This window comes from Megascapheus bottae, chromosome 33 (genome assembly GCF_031878675.1).
Source record: "Megascapheus bottae isolate mThoBot1 chromosome 33, mThoBot2.hap1, whole genome shotgun sequence".
NCBI lineage: Eukaryota > Metazoa > Chordata > Mammalia > Rodentia > Geomyidae > Megascapheus > Megascapheus bottae.
In genome coordinates, this window is record NC_143541.1 from 7037120 (window position 1) to 7059500 (window position 22381).

The 22381-nt window shown below is 45.9% G+C and overlaps 1 protein-coding gene across 5 annotated transcripts in view; it reads left to right on the forward strand.

The window, feature by feature from the left end:
• Positions 1-22381, forward strand: part of Pparg (peroxisome proliferator activated receptor gamma) — a 102051-nt gene that overhangs the window by 51696 nt on the left and 27974 nt on the right. For 4 of the 5 annotated variants that reach the window (XM_090323999.1, XM_090324001.1, XM_090324000.1 and 1 more), the window contains 3 exons: positions 15901-16170; positions 17339-17508; positions 20919-21057. In XM_090323999.1, the coding sequence (XP_090180125.1) occupies positions 15909-16170; positions 17339-17508; positions 20919-21057 (571 nt within the window). In that variant the 5' untranslated portion in view covers positions 15901-15908. The remainder of the gene's footprint in view (positions 1-15900; positions 16171-17338; positions 17509-20918; positions 21058-22381) is intronic. The other variant, XM_090324002.1, reaches the window with a different exon arrangement.

Sequence of the window (22381 nt, forward strand, 5' to 3'; positions counted from 1 at the left end):
CTCTCCAAGGTCAACACAGACGAAATACTGTGGGGGTCTACTGTGGGGGTTTCTAGGTTCGAGTACTCTTCCCCAGGCCAGGCAACGAAGCTGGCTTTGCCACTGGAGAAGGTGCCATGGTTGGAGTTAGCACCCCAGGGGTCTAATCCTTGGCCCGGTCTGAGAGGCCAGCCACCTCCCCTGCCCAGCCCCATTGTTTCTGCCACCCATTTGCTTTTCTTTTCTTCCACCAAAAGCTCTGTGAGGAACCCCAAGTAGCCCCATACAAGCTGGCAAGATGGAAAGGTACATCCCCAACCCAGGCCCGGTGGCCTGCACGTCCAGTGCCAGACGCAATCCTGTGTATGTTCTGTAATGTCTCACTCCTTCAGCACATACACAGGGAGATGATGACACGCTGGCCCTCTGGAGTCTGTTGAGCAATGACGGTGTGCCTTAGAAGCACACCGAGAGGGCTGCCATCCACGCCCTGACAGCCGCATGATCCGTGTGATCGAGGGCTCACCGCTGTCCTTGGGGGCCTTGGATGGCAGGCAGCCCTGGGTTCAGAAACCTCCAGGACGTTCACAAAGGTTGTACCCTGGTGTTCAGCAAGCCAGGGAGTGCCCAGGAAGTTAAGAACCAAGCCGGCCTTGCCCACCAGCATGCCCCAGGAGTTTGTACACATGTGATTCCTCACCGGTACTCCGTGACCTTGTGCATTAGCACACACACCATGGATTGTGAGGGCACAGATCTAAAGCACACTGGGTGGGCAGTTTTAGTCCTATACCATATATATATATATATATGTATATATATATATGTATGTACAATCGTACATATGTATTTTTTCTGGATAAAGGTGGCCATAGGCCCCTGGGTTAGGAAGTTCTAAAGTCATCTTGGCCCTTTGTTCTGTTTGGATTTTTGTTTTCCTTGGTGCAGAGGAAGTTTCTTCTTGTCTCCACTGAACAGGACCAGTTATGCTGCTAGTCTAGCTGTCCTTCCTTACATTCAGAACAGACCATGGAGCCTGTCCCGCACGGGAACGCCTCCTGCTCTGTCCGCTAGGCTGTGTCCTCATGAATTGGGCTCCTCAGTTGGATAGAACTTAGTTTCTATCAACTTGTCCCAGGTTGCTTTTTTAAAAAAAAATGCAGTTTCTCCCATATAATTCATTTGGGGATACAGAAGCCACATGCCACTGATAATTATGGCAGCAAAGCTCTTACAGAACTCAGGTCTCATGGTTATTTGATACACTGTGTTTTAGACCTGCATAACTTATTTGAGTAAGAAATCTTCAGCACACAATTGACATTCCAGACCATGGTGAGTGGCATTGGAAGGCAGAGGACACTGTCAGCTGTCAGTTAGACCCACAGATGAACTGCCCTTCCTTATCTGGGCCAGATTTTCCATGTGGCCGGCCTCTTAGCTGACATTCAAGACCTGAATTCTCTCCCATCCAGGAAACACTGACAGGAACTCAATCCCCCAGTCTGTCCACACCGATCTTCTGATATTCACTGAACACCTGTTTTCAGACAACCATCACCCTCATTTCTGCTCCTCAGGACTGGTTCCATGTAGACGTGTTTCACCTCGCTCCCTGCCCTACCCCCGGAGTTGACCTGCCTGGTCCTTCTCAGACCCATCCCATTACCCAAGAGCAAGCAAGCCACAGGCCCTCCTGCTGCCCGAGGATACCGCTCCAGCCTCCCACCACCCCGCTCCTCCCTACCATCCCAGCAGCACCTCTTGCAGATTGCTCTGGCCCCTGCTCGTCGGATAACGTGTCGTGAATCTGTCATATTTTCTTTGCTTCCACTGCCCTGCACCAAGCCTCTGCCTGGGGCATGAATTGCAGGCTCTTGTTGGGCTTTTCTGCATCTCACCTTGACCTCCACACACACACACACACAGCTGGCAAGCTCCTTTGGGGAGCCCTCTTCCTCTCACGTCCTCTCTCGGTCCTCTCCCTCGGCCTCTTCAATTCTTTGCTCTGATCTTCTATTCCCTTGAGAACCACCCTGGTAACCTCCATCGATTCTCTTTCCTCCCTCTGAAACACCGTCCGAGTTCTACCATGCCCTGTCGGTTCTTGATTGGTAAAGTGACTAATGCCTGGACATTCATCACTCTCGACGAGGCACTAATGCCTAGGGGTTGGTAATTCCATCTACTCACACCAGAAAACACAAGGGAACAATTCTAACCTTTCCATGAACACTTCACACCATTGCAGGCATTCCCTGATTGAGGCATGTTGTTCACCATAGCTCCAGAAGAAAGAAACCAAACCCCAGTGCCTCGTCCTGGCCAAAGGCAACCTAAATAACAACACAGGTGTCGAAGCAACCCTTTGTTTCATTCAGCTGTTTTTTTCAGGAGAAAGCAAAATCTGGTTGCTTTATCACTTGCATTCTTTTCCTTCACATTAGGCAATTAAATGTTGGGCATGAGGTGACTAGACACAATCGCACTGCAACTCGACCTTCCCCTGTGGGGAGCAAGTAAACCCACAGCCCTGCTGTCTATGTGGTCTGCCCAAGCATGGTTCCTTTGCTTCTTTCCTGGTATGTTTGAGTTGGGATCTGGCTAGGTAACACAACCTAGCCTCAAATACTTGATCCTCCTGCCTTAATCTCCCACTTGCAGGGATTAAGACGTGTACCACCACCGTACCTGGCTTGTGTAAGTTTTCTTAGTAGATTAAAATATGATGCAAATAAATGTTAAAAGTGTGAGTTTTCCAGGGGAGGCCAGATGCACTTAAAACATCTTGGCCATTTCCAAAGAAACCTATTACCATAGCCACAGTTATCCCCAGACAAAAGCAGCTGGCCTAAGGGAACCCAGTCTAACTCTTCAGTATAATAACTGATAGGACAAGAAGCACTTTTGATGATGTGCATTTCATTACGGTTTATTAGGCAAGGTCTGGTACTGCAGGGGCACACTGAGTGGTAGGTGATCTTTACCAAAGGGCTGAGAAGCAGCGCGTACACACACATGCGTGTGTGTGTGTGTGTGTGTGTGTGTGTGTGTGTGTGTGTGTGTGTGTGTGTTGGCTTCCCTTCGAATTCTATTAGTAGCAGCCGTCAATCTTAATCACCCCTCTGGCTCCACATAAAGTAGATCCTATCGTTACCAGAAAGTCACTCCTGATTATTTCAGTAGTGAAAGCTCCCTTCTGCGAGGTTCTAGAGTGAAGTCTTGCATCCATCATTAGTTAGCTTCTAGTTCTTCACTCCACCTTGTGCATCTTTCACCTTGACAAGCCACTCAAGGTCATTTATTTCTTCTGGGTAGCCTGGAAAGCACCTTGCATGGGGTGTTAGAAAATTGAGTATCTTGACTTGAGCTGGTTTGGGTTTTATGTTACTAATTGAACATTTAACTGAGCTTAAGATATTGGGAAAGAACAATGCCAAATAAAACTACAACACGGAAAGGTTTTGTGGAAACCAAATCTGTTGTGAAATATAATAGTAACTTTCTTAAAATGTTTATATAAAGACATAGGCCAGGCCAGGCACCGATGGCTCATGCCTGCGATCCTAGCTACTCAGCAGGCTGAGATATTAGCAGCATGGTTCAAAGCTTGCCCCGGCACTGTCCATGAGTCTCTTGCCTCCAGTTTAACCACCAAAAAACTGGAAATGGTGCTGTGGCTCAAGAGTAGGGCGATAGTCTTGAGCCGAAGAGTTCAGGGACAGCACCCAGGCCCAGAGTTCAAGCAAAAACAAACAAAAAAGATAAGCCAAGAGTTTGGCCTAGTGATGGGTGCTTGCCCAGCATGCATAAAGACACTGATTCGATTCCTTGGTACCACATACATATAAAAAGAGCTGTAAGGGGCCGGGAGTTTGGCCTAGTGGTTAAAGTGCTTGCCTCGCATGCATGAAGACCTGGGTTCGATTCCTCGGTACCACATACATAGAAAAAAGCCAGAAGTGGTGCTGAGGCTCAAGTGGTAGAGTTCTAGCCTTGAGAAAGTCCAAGGACAGTGCTCAGGCCCTGAGCTCAAGCCCAGACTGGCAAAAAAAAAAAAAAAGAGCTGTAAGTGGTGCTGTGGTTCAAGCAGTAGAGCTCTAGCCTTGAGAAAGCCCAAGGACAGTGCCCCAGCCTGGAGTTCAAGCCCCAGTGCTGGCCAAAAAAAAAAAAAAAAAAAGTTTATATAAAGATATAAAACAAAAATTAAATAATTAGCATAAACTTGATCATTTGAATCGATTAAGCCCATCAACTGTCTTTTAAATGGAATATCTCAAAAAACAACTGATCTAGGCATTTTAATTTCGTAAATATGGGACTCCATTAGTTTTGGGGGAGAAAAATTTCCTGCTTTGTTTGAAAATATGGTATTCTTAAAAGTGGTCTTCCTTAAAGCCAAGAACATCAGTTCTCAGCACAAAGGTAATTTTACTTATTCCTCTTGTAGGATAAGATGGATCTTTATCCCCTATGTATTGGCCGGCGCACCCTGGTTGGCTTTGCATTTAACCTTTATTGTTCAGGGAACCCAATAAGAAAAAGAATTTATACGTTAAGACTAATTTCATGATTGTTTTATAACTTCTAATTGAGCAGTTCTTAAAGTAGTGTCCTAAAATTCTTGAGCAATCTTCCTTAACATACTGACACTGGTTTCTTGGTTGGTCCGCAGGTTTCATGCCATCATTCCCCCAACCCAACTCTTATGCAACATTTTTATATACCCTTTTTATTGAATTATAACATACATAAAGAAACGTGTGTAAAGAATTTTTACAAACATACCTGTGCAAGCTTGGTGCTATGGCTCACACCTATAATCCTGGATACTTAAGAGACAGCAATCAGGAAGATCACTATTCAGGCAAGCCTGGGCAGAATGTTCCCGAGACCCTATCTCAACTAATCAAAGAAAACCTGACATGGTGATAACAGCTGTCATTCAAGCTGCACAGAAAACATAGCTAGGAGAATCATGGTCCAGGCTTGTTCCGACATAAATTTGAGATTCTATTTGAAAAATAACAAATGTAAATAGTGCACCTACTTAGCCAAGTACTAGGCCCTGAGTTCAAACCTCCTTATTGCAAACAACAGAACATTCACGTGTAGTTAGCACCCAGAGAAGCAGAACCAACACCAGGGTTCTACAAGCTCTCTGCCTGTTGCTTTTCTATTCACGTTTCATTTGGGGTCCACAGGAAATGTTGTATTCTAGGAGATGGTTTTGAATATGATTATGTCAATTCATACTTGCACCAGCAGTATCTATACATTCTATAGATCTATCTATAGACAGATGATGGATGGATGGATGGATGGATGGATGGATGGATGGATGGATGGATGGATAGATTTCCTGTTGAAGATGCCTTGCCAATCTGAGGTTGATAAGATGTCTGTTTTTCTTTAAAAGTTTCCTGGCTCGTATTTCCTGTTTAGATTTGCAACCCATGAGAGCCTGGTTTGGGTGTGTGCTCTTAGAAGGGAGAGGTTCATTATCCCCTGGGAATCTCCAATGGCCCCACTCTGTTTACTCAAGAACCACCCTCTCTCCACTGCCCAGCTATTGCGTGGCTTGTCACCAAGCAGGCAACCTTGCATGTGTGGGGTCCATTCTGCACTTGCTTTTCTGTTGCACTGATCTCTTTCTATCTTTGTACCAGTTACCATATTGTATGAATTACTGCGGCTTTGTGATTGGCTTCCATATCTGATGTGTGAGACCTCCAGCGTATTCTGAATTCTGCCCTGGCTGCACTCGGATCTTTCATATAAGTTGTAGACTCAGCATGTCTATTTCCACACAGATGTACTGGGTTTCCACACAGATGTACTGGGAGTTTTGGTAGGAATTGTTCTTTCTTCCTTTCTTCTTCTATTTTTTTTTTCTGGTCCTGGAGCTTGAACTCCAAGCCTAGGCACTGTCCCTTCACTTCATTTTTGCTCAAGGCTAATGCTCTACCACTTGCACCACAGCTCCACTTTTGGCTTTTTCTATGATGAACTAGAGATAAGAGTCTCACAGACTTTCCTCCCCTGCTTGGCTTTGAACTGCTATCCTCACATCTCAGCTATCCCAGCTGAGATTAGGTAGCTAGGATTACAGGTGTGAACCTGGCTAAAATTGTTCTGTATGGAAAAAACAGAGGGGGCCATAGCCTTGAATTGCTCAGTCTCTGTGAATATGGGCTAACCTTTTCTCTAGTTAGCTACTCTTTTAGTTTTTTCTATTATATTTTTGAGGGTTTTTGTGTTTTGTGTTTGTTTTTTTGCGAGGGGGTGTTGGTCATGGGGCTTGAACTCAGGGCCTGGGTGCTGTCCCTGAGCTCTTATTTTTGAGTTTTTGATATAAATGTTTCCTACATATTTTGTTAGCTTTTTCCATTAGTTATTTGGCAATTTTGATACAATTATGAAAAGCATGTTAAATGTGTTTTCTATGTGTTGCTGACATGCAGGAATAGAGCTTGTTCTAGGACAGCAGGCTTGTGTCCAGAACTCTATTGAGTTCTCTTAATAACCATATGGGGCGGGAGGAGCATTGTAGATGTTTTTCAGAAACATACTCATGCCATGCCATCCATGAGTGCTGTTAATTGTATTTCTCCTTTCCAGTCCTATGTGTAAGCTCCCCTCGCTGTTCGATGGAACCGGAGCTCCGGTGTGGGGTTGGGGAGAAGTTTTGATGGCTGGTTATTGTCCTCACATCCCCGCTGACCCTCAGAAGGAAAACTGCAGCCTAATGACCACTCTGGGGTTCTTGTTTGTTTGTTGATGTTCTTTTCCTTTTTTCTTCAGATTTTTTTGCGCCGCCCCCCCAACTGTTCCTCAGTACTATAGTTTGAACTCAGGGCTTTGAGCTTATTAAACAAGTACTCTACCACTGGAGGCATGCTTTAGTTTAGTTTTGTTTTTAGGTAGGGTCTCTGTCTAAACATATACACACATACACACACACTTTTATCCCAGCCTCAGGCCAGACTCCTCTTCCTGTGTCTCTTGTACAGCCGGAATGACAGATGCAGTCACAAGCCCCACTTGTTGATTGAGACAGGGTCTCAATAACATTCTGCTTCTGCTAGCTTCAAACCATAATCCCCCCAATTTCTGCCTCACAAGTATCTTGAGGTTTCAAGGTTACCACAGCTGGTTTGCAAGTGGCTAATCTTTTATTAGACTAATAAAATCCCCTGTCTTTCCTGGTGAAGAATTCTTTAAAAATTACAAATGAATGTTGAACTCTTACCAAGAGATTTCATGTACAATGTTTCATAATACTCAAGAAGGAGACAAAATATGAAACACTCGTCACTTATAGTTCAAGGTGATGTCTAGTATAGCGTGAAAGTCTGCAAATCCACCCCAGAACAACTCGAGGAGGGGCTGCATCTGTTTTGATACTTGGGCTCTCTGTTTGGTTGGCCCGACACCATTGTCTTCTTGTGAAGGGTTCCTGGCATAGAGAATTCAAAAGAGTACAGATCGTACAGCCTGGTGTCAGACTAAGTGTGGGACTGTGGCTTCCCCCACACATAATGCGAGCTGCTGAAGCTCCAGGAGTAGATGCTGGCAGCTGGGTGGAGGTGGGCAGGGAAGAATGGGGGTGCTGGCTCCCTCCCTTCTGAAAATTAAAGATTCCCTGGGAATAATTCCTTTGCTTGTCCTTTTCTCCCTATTTTCATTCCCCAATCGCTGCAAAGCCAACCCCAGATGTGCAGGCAAGGCTGAACCAGTTTCTTTTTCTCCTCTGAACAGCCCCCTTCCTCCCCTTCCTCTGCTGTCTCCCCTGTCCTTGCCACTCCCTCCTCATTTCTAAAAGCAGTTTCTGAGCTCATAGGATTTCTTACAGTCCTCCTTCCAGCCCTCTCTGTCCTCTGCCCAGGTGGTGGATGGCGCCCTGTTGCTTACTGCTTGCTTCAGAAGCTGTTGTTTGGTGGTCATTGTTCATTCTTTCTGATGCTTGCAGAGAGTTCTTGTTTCATTCGTCCTAGTCCCCATGCCTGGGCTCTCTTTTCTCATTACGCGAGCTGGAGCTTCCTGGAGAGTGGTGGTCAGGGCATGCTTGCCAGTTGCCGGTCTTGGCAGGAACACTTGAATTTCTTATCATGAAGTGTGATGATAACTCTGCGGTTGCGAATCTTCTCCTGTTCTGAATGGGTTGGGTTTGGTTTGGGTGGGGGTTCCTGTGGTTTTGTTGTTTGTAGAAGGGACTTTGAGACAAGGTCTCATGACACAGGCCCGGCCAGTCCTGAACTCACAGTCCTCGGGCTTCTCCCTCCAAGCATGGATGACAGTGTGAAGCCCCACCCCAACTGGCTGAGCATTCTAAATTATGAATGGGTGTGGGATTGTTTTTTAATTCCTTTGCTGCATTACTGTTAAAACTATGTGATTTTTCTTCCTCAGCTATTGATGTAGTAGATTATATTGACTTTGGGATCTTGAACTAGCTCTGCACACCTAGGAAAATTCTAGGGGGCTGGTTTTTGGTCATGGTGTACAATTATTTTTATGTATTACTGTCTTTAATTTGTTAATATATCATTGAGCATTTTTTTGCCAGTCCTGGGACTTGTACTCAGAGTCTGGGCACTGTCCTTGGGCTTTCTTTTTTTTGCCAGTCCTGGGCTTGAGCTCAGGGCCTGAGCACTGTCCTTGGACTTTCTCAAGGCTAGAGCCCTACCACTTGAGCCTCAGCACCACTTCCAGCTTTTTTCTATGTATGTGGTACCAAGGAATCGAACCCGGGTCTTCATGCATGCTAGGCAAGCACTTTAACCACTAGGCCAAACTCCCGGCCCTCCTTGGGCTTTCTTAAGACTAGTGCTCTACCACTTGAACCACGATGCCATTTCTGGCTTTTTGTGTGTATGTGGAAACAAGGAATCAAACCCAGGGCTTCATGAATGTTAGGTAAGCACTCTACCACTAGGTTCCCAGCCCTGAGCATTTTGTATCTGTATTTGTTAGAGGTTCTCTCTCCCTCCCCCCCCATAATGTCTGTCTTGTTTTGGTGCTAGAATAATGTTGGAACAGATGGTCGAGAATTATTAAAAAGTTCTTCCTTTAACTATTTGGTATAATGGACCCATCAGCACATCTTTGCCTAGTGCCTTCTATAAAAATAAGGTTATTAATTACTAATTCAGTTTCTTTAATAGATGCAGACTGGTTCAGATTGTGTGTGTGTGTGTGTGTGTGTGTGTGTGTGTGTGTGTGTGTGTGCGCGCACGCACTCACTTTGGCAGCTTGTCTTTTGAGGAATAGGTTTGTTTTGTCTCGGCTATTGAATTTGTGGGCACCGAATTACTGGTAATGTTCTTTCATTAGCTTCACGGGTAGGGGTGTGAATGCATGTGCACACTCAGGATTTTACACAGGGCCTCACACATGACCCTCTCACACTCCACCGCTGCAGTGTGAGATGGTGTCACTCTGGCCTCATGAACGAATGCTGCTCTGCACTACAACAGCATGGGCTGGAGCTGCTGTGAATGCTGTGGGAGGAGAAGAGAATCCCTAGGTGAGGATGCTGGAGTGATGGGGCTGGGCGAGGATGTGATCCAGTCTGCTTCCCTTTTTCCTGAGACCTCAGGCCTGGCTGCAGGCAGCTTCCATGAGCAAGTTGTGGAGAAGAGGGATGCTGCAGATCATAGTGAGCCCCCTTCCTCTGAGGCCAAGGCTCCTCTGAGGCTCTGCCGATCAGGGCTCCACCACCTGCGAGAGTCTTCCTGGTTTGTTACCCAGGAACAGACAGAGAGGGCCTGTGGTGAGCTTCAACGCAGCCAGAGCCGTCAGCAGGAAATCAGAACCTCCAGGCTTAGTGTCTGGTGTGGTGTTAGAAGGCAAAAGAATGAAAACAGATTTTTCTTCAATGGAAGACACAAATGACATGCTGAAGAGGTGATTTCTAAATCTTGTCTTATTCATGGTTGTCCAAAATAAGGAGCTATATCATCAAATAAAAACACCACGGGATTCAACGCTGCTCTAGTACTGATTTACTTTACTTGGTATGACAGCGGGTAAATCACTCACTCTTTCTATCTAACTTTTTAAAATTCTGGTAGATAGTGATAATTATTGTATATAACCTCCAGGATCATTGTGTCTGTAAATGATATATTCTGTGTCATATGCATAAAATCACATGCACAGTATAAGATTAAAAAAAAACCTGCCGTACTGTTGTTCTATTGATTTCCGTTGTTACCGCTGAGAAGTTCGATGTCATTCTGATTCATCAGCATGTATATGGAGTCTTTCCCTTACTGGAAATTTTAGGATAGTTTCTCAAGAAACTATCCTAAAGTATTTAGAGTATTCAGAAATCTTTGCTTCTTCTGGCTTTGTCATCTACCCAAATAAAACTCCCCAGCCTTGGTCATTCTGAAGTTAAAGGAAAGTGAAAGGATTGCCTGCAAGAACACATAGAAAAAGGCATTGTGCAGAGGATCGGAACTCTGTGTGTAGAAAATGGATGAAAACCGAATAGTGGCCAACCCCGACCCAGGATAGAACCTGTGTGAAACCCACAATCTGTGTTCCAACAAACATTCGGGGTCTCAGATCTCACAGTACCCTGTGAATCATCATTATAGCTGAGTGAGGTGAGGTTGAAAATACTTCCTGACCACCTGGTATTTTCTTTTCTTTTTTAAAGCAGAGTTGTTTGTGTGCATAGAACCCAGTAGAAGCCACAGCAGATAACACACAGGCTTTGCTGGCTACAAAAGAGCAGTGAGGCCCTGGAATGGAGGAGAGAAGCCTTATTCTCTCCTCTTCCAGAGGTCTTTAAAACAGGACATGTGTTTTAGGCGTAGTCCTGCTGGAACAATGGTCTCTGCAGGCCTCTTCCTCTTCCTGTCCGCTAGTGGTGGTGCAGGAGGCTCCAGCCCACCTTTTGTCATGATCCAGTGTGCTGGCTTTTAACCGAACCCTGAAACAATTACTACCGGCGTTTATTGAGAACGTACTGAGGGTCTGGACCAGTGCTAGCTGCTTACCGACTGCTGAGGTAGGCAAAGTGATTGCTTTACCTTTGGGGACAGTTAGGTATAGAGTGATGACAAAATAGTGATCAGAACATTGATATGATCCTCATTCCATCATTCTTGACCATTAATATTCATAACAGCAACGTGCAAAACAATAGGATAGGTATATATGTATCTATTATGCAAAAACCTAGACCAATGCAATGCTTACTTCCTTAGCCTATTTAAGACTGTTCCTAGCATGAAGGTATATGTAGCTCACTGGTTACCGTGACCTCAAGGCCCGAGGTTTTATGCTCAGGACTGCAAAGAAAAAGAGAGAAAGGAGCTAAAGAAAAGTTGCTGAAGTCCAGAGCTTATTATTTTCAAGTTTCTTAAATGTTTCAATTTATCCAGAGTTGATTTTATTTTTGTCAGACACAACATTTGGTTGCAGCTTTCTTTCTTCTGCATTGAATTCCATTTTATTTTTCTGAGGAAGGTCCCTGGCACCTTCTGCTTTCTAACATCAGGACTGGGGGCCTCAAGTGAGGCCTGAGTTCAAACCCTGGTACTTCTCTCCTCCCAAAAAATTATATGTTAATCATTACTGTTTAATCTTGGGAGCTCTGTCTGTCTTTCCCTGCCCCTCGCGCGCTCTCTCTCTCTCTCTCTCTCTCTCTCTCTCTCTCTCTCTCTCTCTCTCTCTCTCTCTCTCTCTCTCTCTCTCTCCTCTCTCCTCTCTCCTCTCTCCTCTCTCCTCTCTCCTCTCTCCTCTCTCCTCTCTCCTCTCTCCTTTCTCCTCTAGCTACACTCCCAGCTATTCTAATGGGGTTTTTCTTTTCTAAAGGTACAGCAGGAAACCTCAAAGGTAGACCCTCTGGTTCTGAGGCTAGTGTTTACAATTTTAGTGTCTCTACTGACCCATTTCCATACCCCAAATAGTAATACCTATTGGATTAGAGAAGTTACTTTACTCTTGCATGAAATCAATTACATTTTGTTTGAGAGGCATTATATACTTGGAGTATTGTGAAAAGTGGGCTTGTTTCATTCAAATAGTGTTTAAAGCCAACTTTGAAGCACACAAATTCCTGTCCTTACTCACAAGATCAGCTCCAGACCCCCCTTCCTTCTCTCCCCCAACCCCCCCCCCACTTAAAATGCACTGAGGGTTGGGAAATTGCTGGATCTGCCCTGCGGCAACACAACTTGGTGTCACCCAGCTGGAAAGTTAAGACACTTATTCCTGAGAAGGGACTATTGTTCATGCAAATATTTTGTTCATTTGTTCGTTCTTTCATGGGTAATTGCACGGAGTAACAGAAAACACCTCCTCCACTTATGGCTTGGCAGCCTCGGAAGCTTGTGTTTTCTCAAGACAGAATGAAAAGCAGGTTTCCTGGACCTATCTCTAAGTCCAAATAAAATGCAGTGTCCAGGGAGCCGCAGCCCCTCCCCATAACAGCCCATGGCGTCATGCTGCCGAGGTCAGGGTGGCTCAGCATGGAGGGAAGGGAGAATGGGAGGGGGATTTGAGCACCATGTGTGGAGATGAAGAAGCAAGCAGCCTGCCTGCCTTCCATCCATCCATCCTTCCTTCCTCCCTCCCTCCCTCCCTCCCTTTCTTCCTTTTTTTTTCCTTCCTTCCTTCCTTCCTTCCTTCCTTCCTTCCTTCCCTCCTTCCTTCCTTCCTTCCTCCTTCCTTTCTCTTTTTGATTTGGGTCTGGGCATTGTCCCTGAGCTCTTCAGCTCAAGGCTTGAGTTCTACCAGTTTGAGCCACAGCACCACTTCCGGTTTCTGGTGGTTCATTGTTGATAAGTCTCACGGATTTTCATATCTGGGCTGGCTTTGAACCATGATCCTCAGATCTCAGCCTCCTGAGGTGCTAGGATTACAGGCATGAGCCAGTGGCGCCCAGCTGCAGCTTTTCTTTCTTTCTGTGTCCTTTCTACTTAGAAAAAAAATAAGAAAATATGTGCTAGTGGTATCGCTCCATGGTGGAGGTCTGCCTAGCATGTATGAAGCTCGGGTGCCATCTCCAGCCCCACACACAAAAAGATAAAGCAGAGGGAGATGTCCAGGCCCCTCACAGTCCCCCCGAAATCAACTAAAGAGAGAACAAAGTGAGTGTTCACTGTTGGGAGGGAGGGTCACTGATCATACGCATTTTAGTTACAATGCTGAGGATTAATACCCTTTGTGGAGCTTAAGTCTTTGTAACACTAAACTGTTGAGAAAGTATCTTCATTTTTCATCAGAAAAAAAAATGAGAAGTTACTCTTCTCTATAAAATATCATCACTTGGGCCGGGAGTTTGGCCTAGTGGTTAAAGTGCTTGCCTAGCATGTATGAAGACCCGGGTTCGATTCCTCGGTACCACATACATAGAAAAAAGCCGGAAGTGGTGCTGAGGCTCAAGTGGTAGAGCTCTAGCCTTGAGAAAGTCCAAGGACAGTGCTCAGGCCCTGAGCTCAAGCCCAGGACTAGCAAATATATATATATATATATATATATTTATATATCATCACTGGACTAGCAAGCACTTAGTAAAGCACAATGTACAGAAGAGCTGGGGAGACAGAGGAAAAGATGCTATCTCCTTGATCCAGACTGGAAACCTAACGGTAGAGGCTCTGTCCATGACAGCACACGTGAGAGGTGCTGGGAGACGCACGGAAGGCTGCACGGAGAAGGGCTGGGCTCTGAAACACATGGACTAACAGAGAGGAGAGGACCTGGAAATGCAGGCAGGAGCTGGCTCCCCTGGGCAAACAGCCTGGCAGCCTGACAGATCTGTGACAATCCCAGAAAGGAGACCTGGGGTCACCAGTGGAAGTGGAAAGGGCAGAGCCAGGCTGTCCTCGAGGGCCTGGACTGCCAAGGCAGAGTCTCTCGTCCTCAAGTGTGTGTTGGTTTGTTGTTGGTTTTTGATGATAGTAGTGTTTGAACCTAGGGCTTTGCACCTGCCAGGCCGGCACCCTGCCACGCAGAGTGTACATCCCGTGCTGACTTAGGACATCGGGCACAGCCCAGCAGTGTGGGTTAACCCGCTGTGACCAGTGTACAGTACCGCAGCGAGCAAGATTTTATAATAATGGAGCTTCCTTTAGGGGGGCGGCTGTGGAGACGGTTCACAGGAACTCTCTTTTCTGTTCAACTCTATGTGAACCTAAAATTGCTCTTAAAAACCAAAAAAAGCAGTAACCCGAGTGGTGGCACACTTCTAACCCCAGCATTCAGGAGACTGAGGCAAAAGGATTGTAGTTGAAGGCCAAGCTGAGCTATGTACCCCTGTCTCAGAAACCCAGGGACTGGGGCACGGTCCCAGGGCAGAGACCTGCCTGGCACGTGTAGACTCGGTTCCATCCTCACCGGGGAGGGGAGGGAAGGGGAAGGTGGAGGGAAAGAAGGAGCAGGAACCTGTATTTCCTCAGGTCCTATCCACTTGCTGGAAGTTACTTAGTGTCAGGAGAAATGACAAAATAGCACCTGGAGGCCAGGCTCGTCATCCAGACATGAGGCTGGCTGCTGGAGGGTGGTGGAGACAGTGTGCCTGGTGTCCTGGCAAAGCCTACAGGGCAAGAGGGCAGCACAGATTTTGGGGCCTGGGCTGCACTGGGGTAGATGGATTTTGAGACAGAGAACAGAGCCTGGTGCCTCCCCCCCCACCCTGCCCTGCACAGACATTTTCTGGGGGCCGCTGAGCCCTGGGCAACCTCTCGGCTATCTCCATTCACATTCCTGCCACCGTGGGAAGGCTTGTGGCACGTGCTGATAATGTGACAGCAAATTTACAGCGCTGATATACCCATAGGGTCACCCGACCGGGTCTGAGGCTCCCTCTCGGAGTCACAAACGGAAGCACGTTCACAAACTCCACTTCTTCTTGGTATTGGAGAAGCACTTGGTTTTTCCTATGAAGACCACATCTGAAATCTGTATTCATGTGCAAGCATTAGACTGGGAGAGCAAATTCCTTCGAGCTGGGCTTGCTGGGAAAAGGCGGGAGGTGCATTCCCTGATGGGCCTGGAAAAGTTGCCCTCACTCCTCAGCCTCTGTCTGGCACAGGATTGCTGCACAGCAGGCTTTCGGGACTGGTCCAGAGTTTGAACCTCCCGCTCTTTGTTTGGTAAAAGATACTTGATCTCCCCAGCTGCTGGGACTTTGGTGGTCAATTTCACTTCTTTCTCTTCTGTGTTAGCAGACCCGGTTCCGCACATCTCTGCACTCAGGTGTTTGAGCAAACAATGAATATTTATTATACTCTGACTGCTTCTTTGGTGCCACTGTGAATACTGGTAAACTTCTCAGGGAAAGCAAGTCAGAGAGGGAACAATGATGGTACAGACCTTTCAACCGCACATTCTACCTGTAGCTCACAGTAAATACTTGGCACCCAAACTGGCAAGGTTTTATTTTGCTTACTGTGATGACAAAATTCAACTCAGAGAAATGCGCTGCAGTAGCTATTCTGCGCTTCAGAACGCATGTGTGTCCCCCGTTGTCCTCTGTGCTGTTTCTTGTTTCCATCTCATTTTGTTTTGTTGTGTTTGGGGACGGGGTCCGGGAGAAATTAGTACTAAGTTAAAATTGGTTTTGTTTGGCAGTGCTAGGTTTGAACTCTGGAAAGAAATTGCAAGTAAATAAAAGCAACTAACTCGGCCTATCTTTAGAGAGCACAGGGGCAGAGATGTAGGCAGGACACACAGAAGAACATAGTCCACCGAGAGAGGGGGGGGGGGAGGAGAGAGAGAGGGCGCACTGACTTCTCACAGCCCTTCCTGGGCAGTGCTAGAAAGGCGTGTGCTCTGCCCTCATGACAATGAGGAGAGAGTGATTGCTTTGTCAGAGACTTGGCTTCCGGTCTTGTGCCCACGAGCAAGTGTTCTGTCCTCCCTCGCCTGACCGGGCTCGATTGTCTTCTTCCATTTCAGAAGCCGCCATGGTTGACACCGAGATGCCCTTCTGGCCTACCAGCTTCGGGCTGGGCTCCATGGATCTCTCGGTGGTGGACGAGCACCCCCACGCCTTCGACATCAAGCCCTTTAGCACCGTGGACTTTTCCAGCGTCTCCACCCCACACTACGAAGACATCCCCTTCGCCAGAGCGGACCCCATGGGGGCGGATTATAAGTACGACCTGAAGCTGCAAGAATACCAAAGTATGAGGTTTATGTCCGCCCTTCAGACTGCAGAGGCCGGAGGTGGGCCCCCTTCCGTGCATGTCCCACACCCATTCTCACGCATGCTCTCTGCAGAGAAGGCCTGTGCCCTTCAGTTATCCATCCATGATTATCTGGGTAGTTCAGAAAGAAGGTAGCCCGTGACTGCCTTCCTTTTTCCCGCTCCTCCTTCCTTGTTTGCTTCCCTTTTTCCCCCCCAGGCCTGGGTACCTACATCCACTTTAGCTCATTGGCTAGTGCTGTACCAAAGAAGCCATGCCTCCAGCTCCATGCTTTCTTCCTTCTTAAGGGTCCAAGAGCGCATCATCTGAACTTTGGATTGTTTTGCCCCCCTTATAATTGAATGAGTAATCATTGTAAGTTACCTTATGTAACTTAGTACCCCTAAATGACTATTGCTGTAGGAGTTCCCCTCCCCCACTTCCTTCTAGTTTGTGGAACTTATGCTGAAACCTACTTTCCTGGTACAAATTTACATTGTAACCTCTTGATAAATCTTCATGCCACTAACATCAAAACACCAAATTCAAGAAAAACGAGGGTTGCATTTTTTTCATGATAAAGTACAATTTCTATAACACTGTTTCCTTGATTCAAATCTGGTTATGAGTGATTTTCCAAGCCACCTCTCTCTCACTGTCAACCATGATCTGATAATAAGCATGAACTTTCTGTATTTCTAGTTCTTTCTTCTTTTTTTCTTAGATAAATCGTATACGTGGTCATATTTATCTGTGTGGTTTCCAGCTCGAGCCTAATACGGAAATGTAATCAGCCTGAACCTAACCAGTAAATGTAGTACCAGCTTCCTGGAGGTTTCTCCAGCTCCTTACCAGAGATCATTCTTACACACCACCTCTTTCCACCCAGCCTGGAGTCCTGCTGCTCAGTCACCTAAAAGTTGGGTTCCCTGTGACCTTTTACAGCCAGGCCGGCTCCTCTGCATCTCTCTTGCAAAAGAGCTTGCAAAATGTTTCTTTAAAAGGGGCAACATTTAAATGAAATGTATACTATAACGGTGCAATGCCAGGCTCAGCACAGCCCATCTCGAAGCCAGATTGGCTTCTTCATTGTTCCAAACCCAGGTGGAGTCTGGCAGAGCTCCCAGGGTCACCACAGGAATTTGGGGACGCACACACTCAGGTCTTCACTGTCCAGGTAACCATGTAGCGTTTTCCCTCGAACACAGGTGCCATCAAAGTGGAACCAGCCTCCCCTCCTTACTACTCTGAGAAGACGCAGCTCTACAACCGGCCCCACGAGGAACCTTCCAGCTCCCTCATGGCCATTGAATGCCGCGTGTGTGGAGATAAAGCTTCCGGCTTTCACTACGGAGTCCATGCCTGTGAGGGGTGCAAGGTAAAAAGAATTCACCCAAACATTCCCCCCAGCATGGGTCTGGCTCACTCTCCATCCAAGGAACTGAGATCGGAGGGTCGCACTCTTTTTCTTCTCATTCAGGACTCGTTCTTCCAAGGATACAATATGTGAAAACCTAAGAAACATGGATAAGAGCAGCGCTGCTTTTTTTTTTTTTTTTTTAAGGTTTGTGCCAGGAGTCATAGCAAGACGGTGAGGGATGTGTGAGGATGTTGGTTTCCTGGTTTCATTTCACCCTTACTAATGGGCTTCTTTATGACTGTATTACAAATGTAGAAACTGCAAGTAAAGGACCGGGGTGCAGCTCTGTCAATAGTAGAGCACTTGCCTGGTATATGCAGGGCCCTAGTTCTATCCCCAGCACTGCCAAACAAAACACACAAACAAGAAAACTGGGTTAGAATGCAGAGATGGAGACGAAACCTTAATATAAACTTGCCAAACACAGCTAAGCCCAGACTCAGCCCAGACTCAACTTCTTCTGTTGAGATGGAGATGTTTATACTTTTTGGCTGGACTGCTTGAAACCATGACCCTTCTCGTTTCCACCTCAGCTAATGGGACAGGCAGGGGCTGGACCCTGGTGTTGACCGGGGGTGAAGGGAATACTAACATTTTGCCCACACTGGTCTCAAGCTGCAACCTCTTGCTTCCAAGGAGCCAGGACTGCAGAAGTGAGCCGCTGGTATTAGGCTGATTGGTGGATTTCTTGATACAGCATGGCCAGAAAATGCAGGGCTTCTTCACACAGTAAAGGAAGGGGGGGGGTTGTACACATGTGTGTGTGTCCATGTGTCCATCTGTCTGTCCATCTGTCCGTCCATCTGTCCCCTGGCTCTCACCCTATGCTTGTGGCCTCATCAGGATTCAATCATGGTGACTCCACCCTAAAAGGCCTTAGCTAATCTGATCCGCTCCCACCTTTAACCACCACATTCAGATTAAATTCCATCTTCTTAGACCCCACAGTCAGTGGGGACTGACTGTTAACACACCACCCCTTCAGGGACACAATCAAACTGTAACAATCACATTTTTTAACCTCGACTGAAAGATTATTTAGGACCCACATAAGAAACTGCGGTCTGTCCTGTAGTCAGTATCGCCTGCTCTGTCCATGGCTGCAGGCCCTTATCCCAGTCAGATAGGTTGTAATATGTTTCCTCCTGCTATCTGTGGTTTATAGACTCAGCATCCACAGACCACACACATGGAGAAGCTGGGTGTGAGCCCAGCAAAAGGCTTTTAATCCCCGAGTAAGATAAATGCCGATCTGAGACCTCATCGCACATGAAATTTTGTTTAAAATAAAACAATTTAAGGAAGAGTTGTGAAACATTGTGAAACCGACACAAACAATCAAAGCCAGAAGTCACCTCATCAGACAGACAGAGAGTTTCGGAGGAATGATGCACAGGCCATTTGAAGCAGGGCCTGAGGCATCCGGCATCTCACCAGCTCTCAGACTGCTGATGAAGAGTAAGCAGTCAAGGAAAAAGAAAAAGAAAAATAAGTTGAAAGTGCACCTAGTTTTATTGGCTCTGAAGTAATAACGGTTATTAATACTAATTAATACTAATTCAAATGCAGTATTAATCTGAGTCCCAGAACTGATTTTTAAAAAAAGTAAAGCTAAGATTCAGAAAACATAACTGGAAAATAAATGAAAAGAAATCCATGCTTGGGCACACTGCAGTAGAACTACAAAATCCTGAAGAGAAGGAGACAGGAAGGCAAGCCCTGAGGAAGGATTGCCCTCAAAGCAGGGGATAAGACACTGCTCAGTCGTAGCCATGGAAACACAAAGACAATGGAATCCTGAGCACTGAGAGAAAATCAAGCACAAATATGAAATGAACATATTTGCAGGTCATTATAAAGCAATGAAAACCATGCTTCAAGGGAAGTAAGCCATGTAGAGAGGGCATTTGCAACAACTACAACATAGCAGATTAATATCTACAGCCTTGGAATTCTGGAGAAAGTCAAACTACATACCAACAGCAGAACCAATTGCTTGTTGTACCACAAAGGACTAGAGACGTCGAATAGATGAAGGGTTGAGTTTTGGAAGTAGAGGTCGTGGCTTGAGTGTTAGAGAAGTAGCCTTGAGAAAGAAAACGCTCAGGGAGAAAACCCAAGAACAGTGCTCAGGCCCTGAGTTCAAATCCCAGGACTGGAAAGCAAGCAAGCAAACAAGAAAGAAAGAAAGAAAGCTAGCTAGCTAGCTAGCTTAGGGACAGTGCCCTAAGTTCAAGCTCCAAGACAAAAGAGAAAGAAAGGGAGAAAGAAAGGAAAGAAGAAAGAAAGAGGAGGGAGGGAGGGAGGGAAGGAGGGATGAAGAAGAGCTAAGTTTTACAGAGATGACTACAATAGAAGTGGATAGGAATACTATGAACCCAAAAAAACTGGAGCAGGAAAACGTCTCTAATTCAAAAACTGTTTCAGGCTGGATGCTCGAGGCTCATGTCTATTATCTAATCCTAGCTACTCAGGAGACTGAGATCTGAGGATCAAGGTTTGAAGCCCAGCTGGGCAGGAAAGTCTGTAAGACTCCCAACTAACCACCAGAAAACCAGAAATGGCACTTGATTTAAAGTGGTAGAGCACTAGCCTTGAGTGAAAGAGCTCAAGCCCTACCATCAACACCAAGAAAAACCTAAGACTGCTTCAGTTCTATCCAAAAGCCAGAGGAAATTCAGCAGACTTGTCAGGCCCAAATAGCCTTGTTTGTCATCTTGCAAGAGTAGAATTTCTGGGGAATTCTGCGTTGCTTCTCATGTTATTTCCTATTATCTCTCTCTCTGTCTGCAGGCTTCGATGATGAGGTCCTCTTTCCATTACAAATAGTAATAATAATAATAATAATAAATGAAACAAACTCTGCAGGAAATTATGCAACCAAGAGAATTTTCTAAAAAATTATCCACATATGGATTTTTATTGGCCCAGATCATATTTTAGAATGAAATGATTATAACTTTGCCAAACTGCTTAGCACAATTATAAAGGCCAGGGCATGCTGTTGGAACAATTCGCAGAGAGACTGAACTGATTACATGGTGTTTTATTTGCATTTCATTAAATCCAGAACATTTCTTAGAGCATGCTGAAAACCAAACGGCGTGCCAAGGTACACTCAACAGCACCAGTTGGACATGGTCGGTGTTTGAGCACTGGACAGGGACCCTGGAGGTCCCCCAGGGCTTTGGCTTGTAGCAAAGAAACCCGAGTTGGAGAGGGTGAGGGACTTGTTGCCCTGAGAACACGATTCAGAGAACCCCACCTCCCCTGACCGCCCCCCCCTTCCCAGGCCAGCATGTGGCAAAGGGATAATGGTTGTAGCCATCACAAAGACATCAAGTTTGCTTTTCTGCATCTCTCTGCAGGGTTTCTTTCGAAGGACTATCCGGTTGAAGCTTATTTATGACAGGTGTGATCTCAACTGTCGGATCCACAAAAAAAGTAGAAATAAATGTCAGTACTGTCGTTTCCAGAAGTGCCTAGCTGTGGGAATGTCACACAATGGTAAGTGCCCATGGGAGCCCGTGCCCAGCCTAGCTGCCCTCGGGGTCAGCGGGCCAGGGCCAGGGCCAGAATGGAATGGGTGTTTGCTCCATGAAATGCCGGCGTGCAAACGGCCCACACTCAGATCAGGGATCTGAAGCTTTCAGTACAGATTCCTCGGTGCAGCCCGGCACGTGCAATGCTGAGAGGAAGAAAATGGAAAATGACAGGGAACTAATGTGTTCATAAGCCAGTAAAACAGGGATGCTTGCAGTGTTGCTTTAATAGCTAGATGGCAGTTTCTGTCTACTCTGAGACAACATTGGCTATTTCTGGGCATGGGGTTCTTACATGGCATGTGGGACTTCTATTTGTGCGCTTTTACATGCATAAATGTGCACTGCTCAGGACTGCGGACATAAACATATACATTTGGAGAAAGGAAAAAGGAAGTATCTGTGTGATACAAACCTGGTGCTATATATGTAAACCTGAATCTACATTCAAGCATCTAGGACCAGTGTGTGGCTCAGTGAGAGAGCACTTGCCTAGCATCACAACCTATACACACGCTCACACACACGCAGTAATGCTCAATTTAAGAGAATTAATGAGGTTGGGCCCTGATAGCTCATGCCTGTAATCCTAGCTACTCAGGATGCTGAGATATGAGAGGATTATGGTTCAAATCCAGCCCAGGTATGAAAGCCCATGAGACTCATTTCCAATTAATCACCAGAAAACCAGAAGTGTGACACTGTGGCTCAGAGTGGTAGAGCTCTAGTCTTGAGCTGAATTGCTCAAGGACAGTACCCAGACCCAGAGTTCAAGCCCCATACCAAGAGTGGGGGGGTGGGAGGGAGAGAGGGGAGGGGAGAGAGGGAGAGAAAGAGAACAGGAAAGATCTGAGGAGACACATTTTTTCATAAACTGCATCATTAAATCATGGAAGATTCATTTACTCAAAGAATTAATTCTTCATTATCATTTGATCTGATTGGTTGAGTAGCCCACAAGACAAATTTTAGCTGTAACTTGATAGTGTTATTTTTTTTTTATCAAGGACTAGTAAATTCTTTGAAAAATCATCTTGGCTCAAGGGACCAAGTTAATTCGGAATTTCATTTCCTTGGGTATTTAATTCCCCTCTCCCTTCCTTTCCTCCTTTCTCTTTTTCTTTTTTTTTCTTTTTTCTTTTTTTCATATATTTTTTATTGTAATTAACAGAAGGGTTACATGATATTTGCCAGATAGGAGGTGCATGAATTCACATACATTGATACCCTTTCACATGTCTTGGTACCCATTACCCTCCCCCTCCCTTTCTCTTTTTCTATCTTCTTCC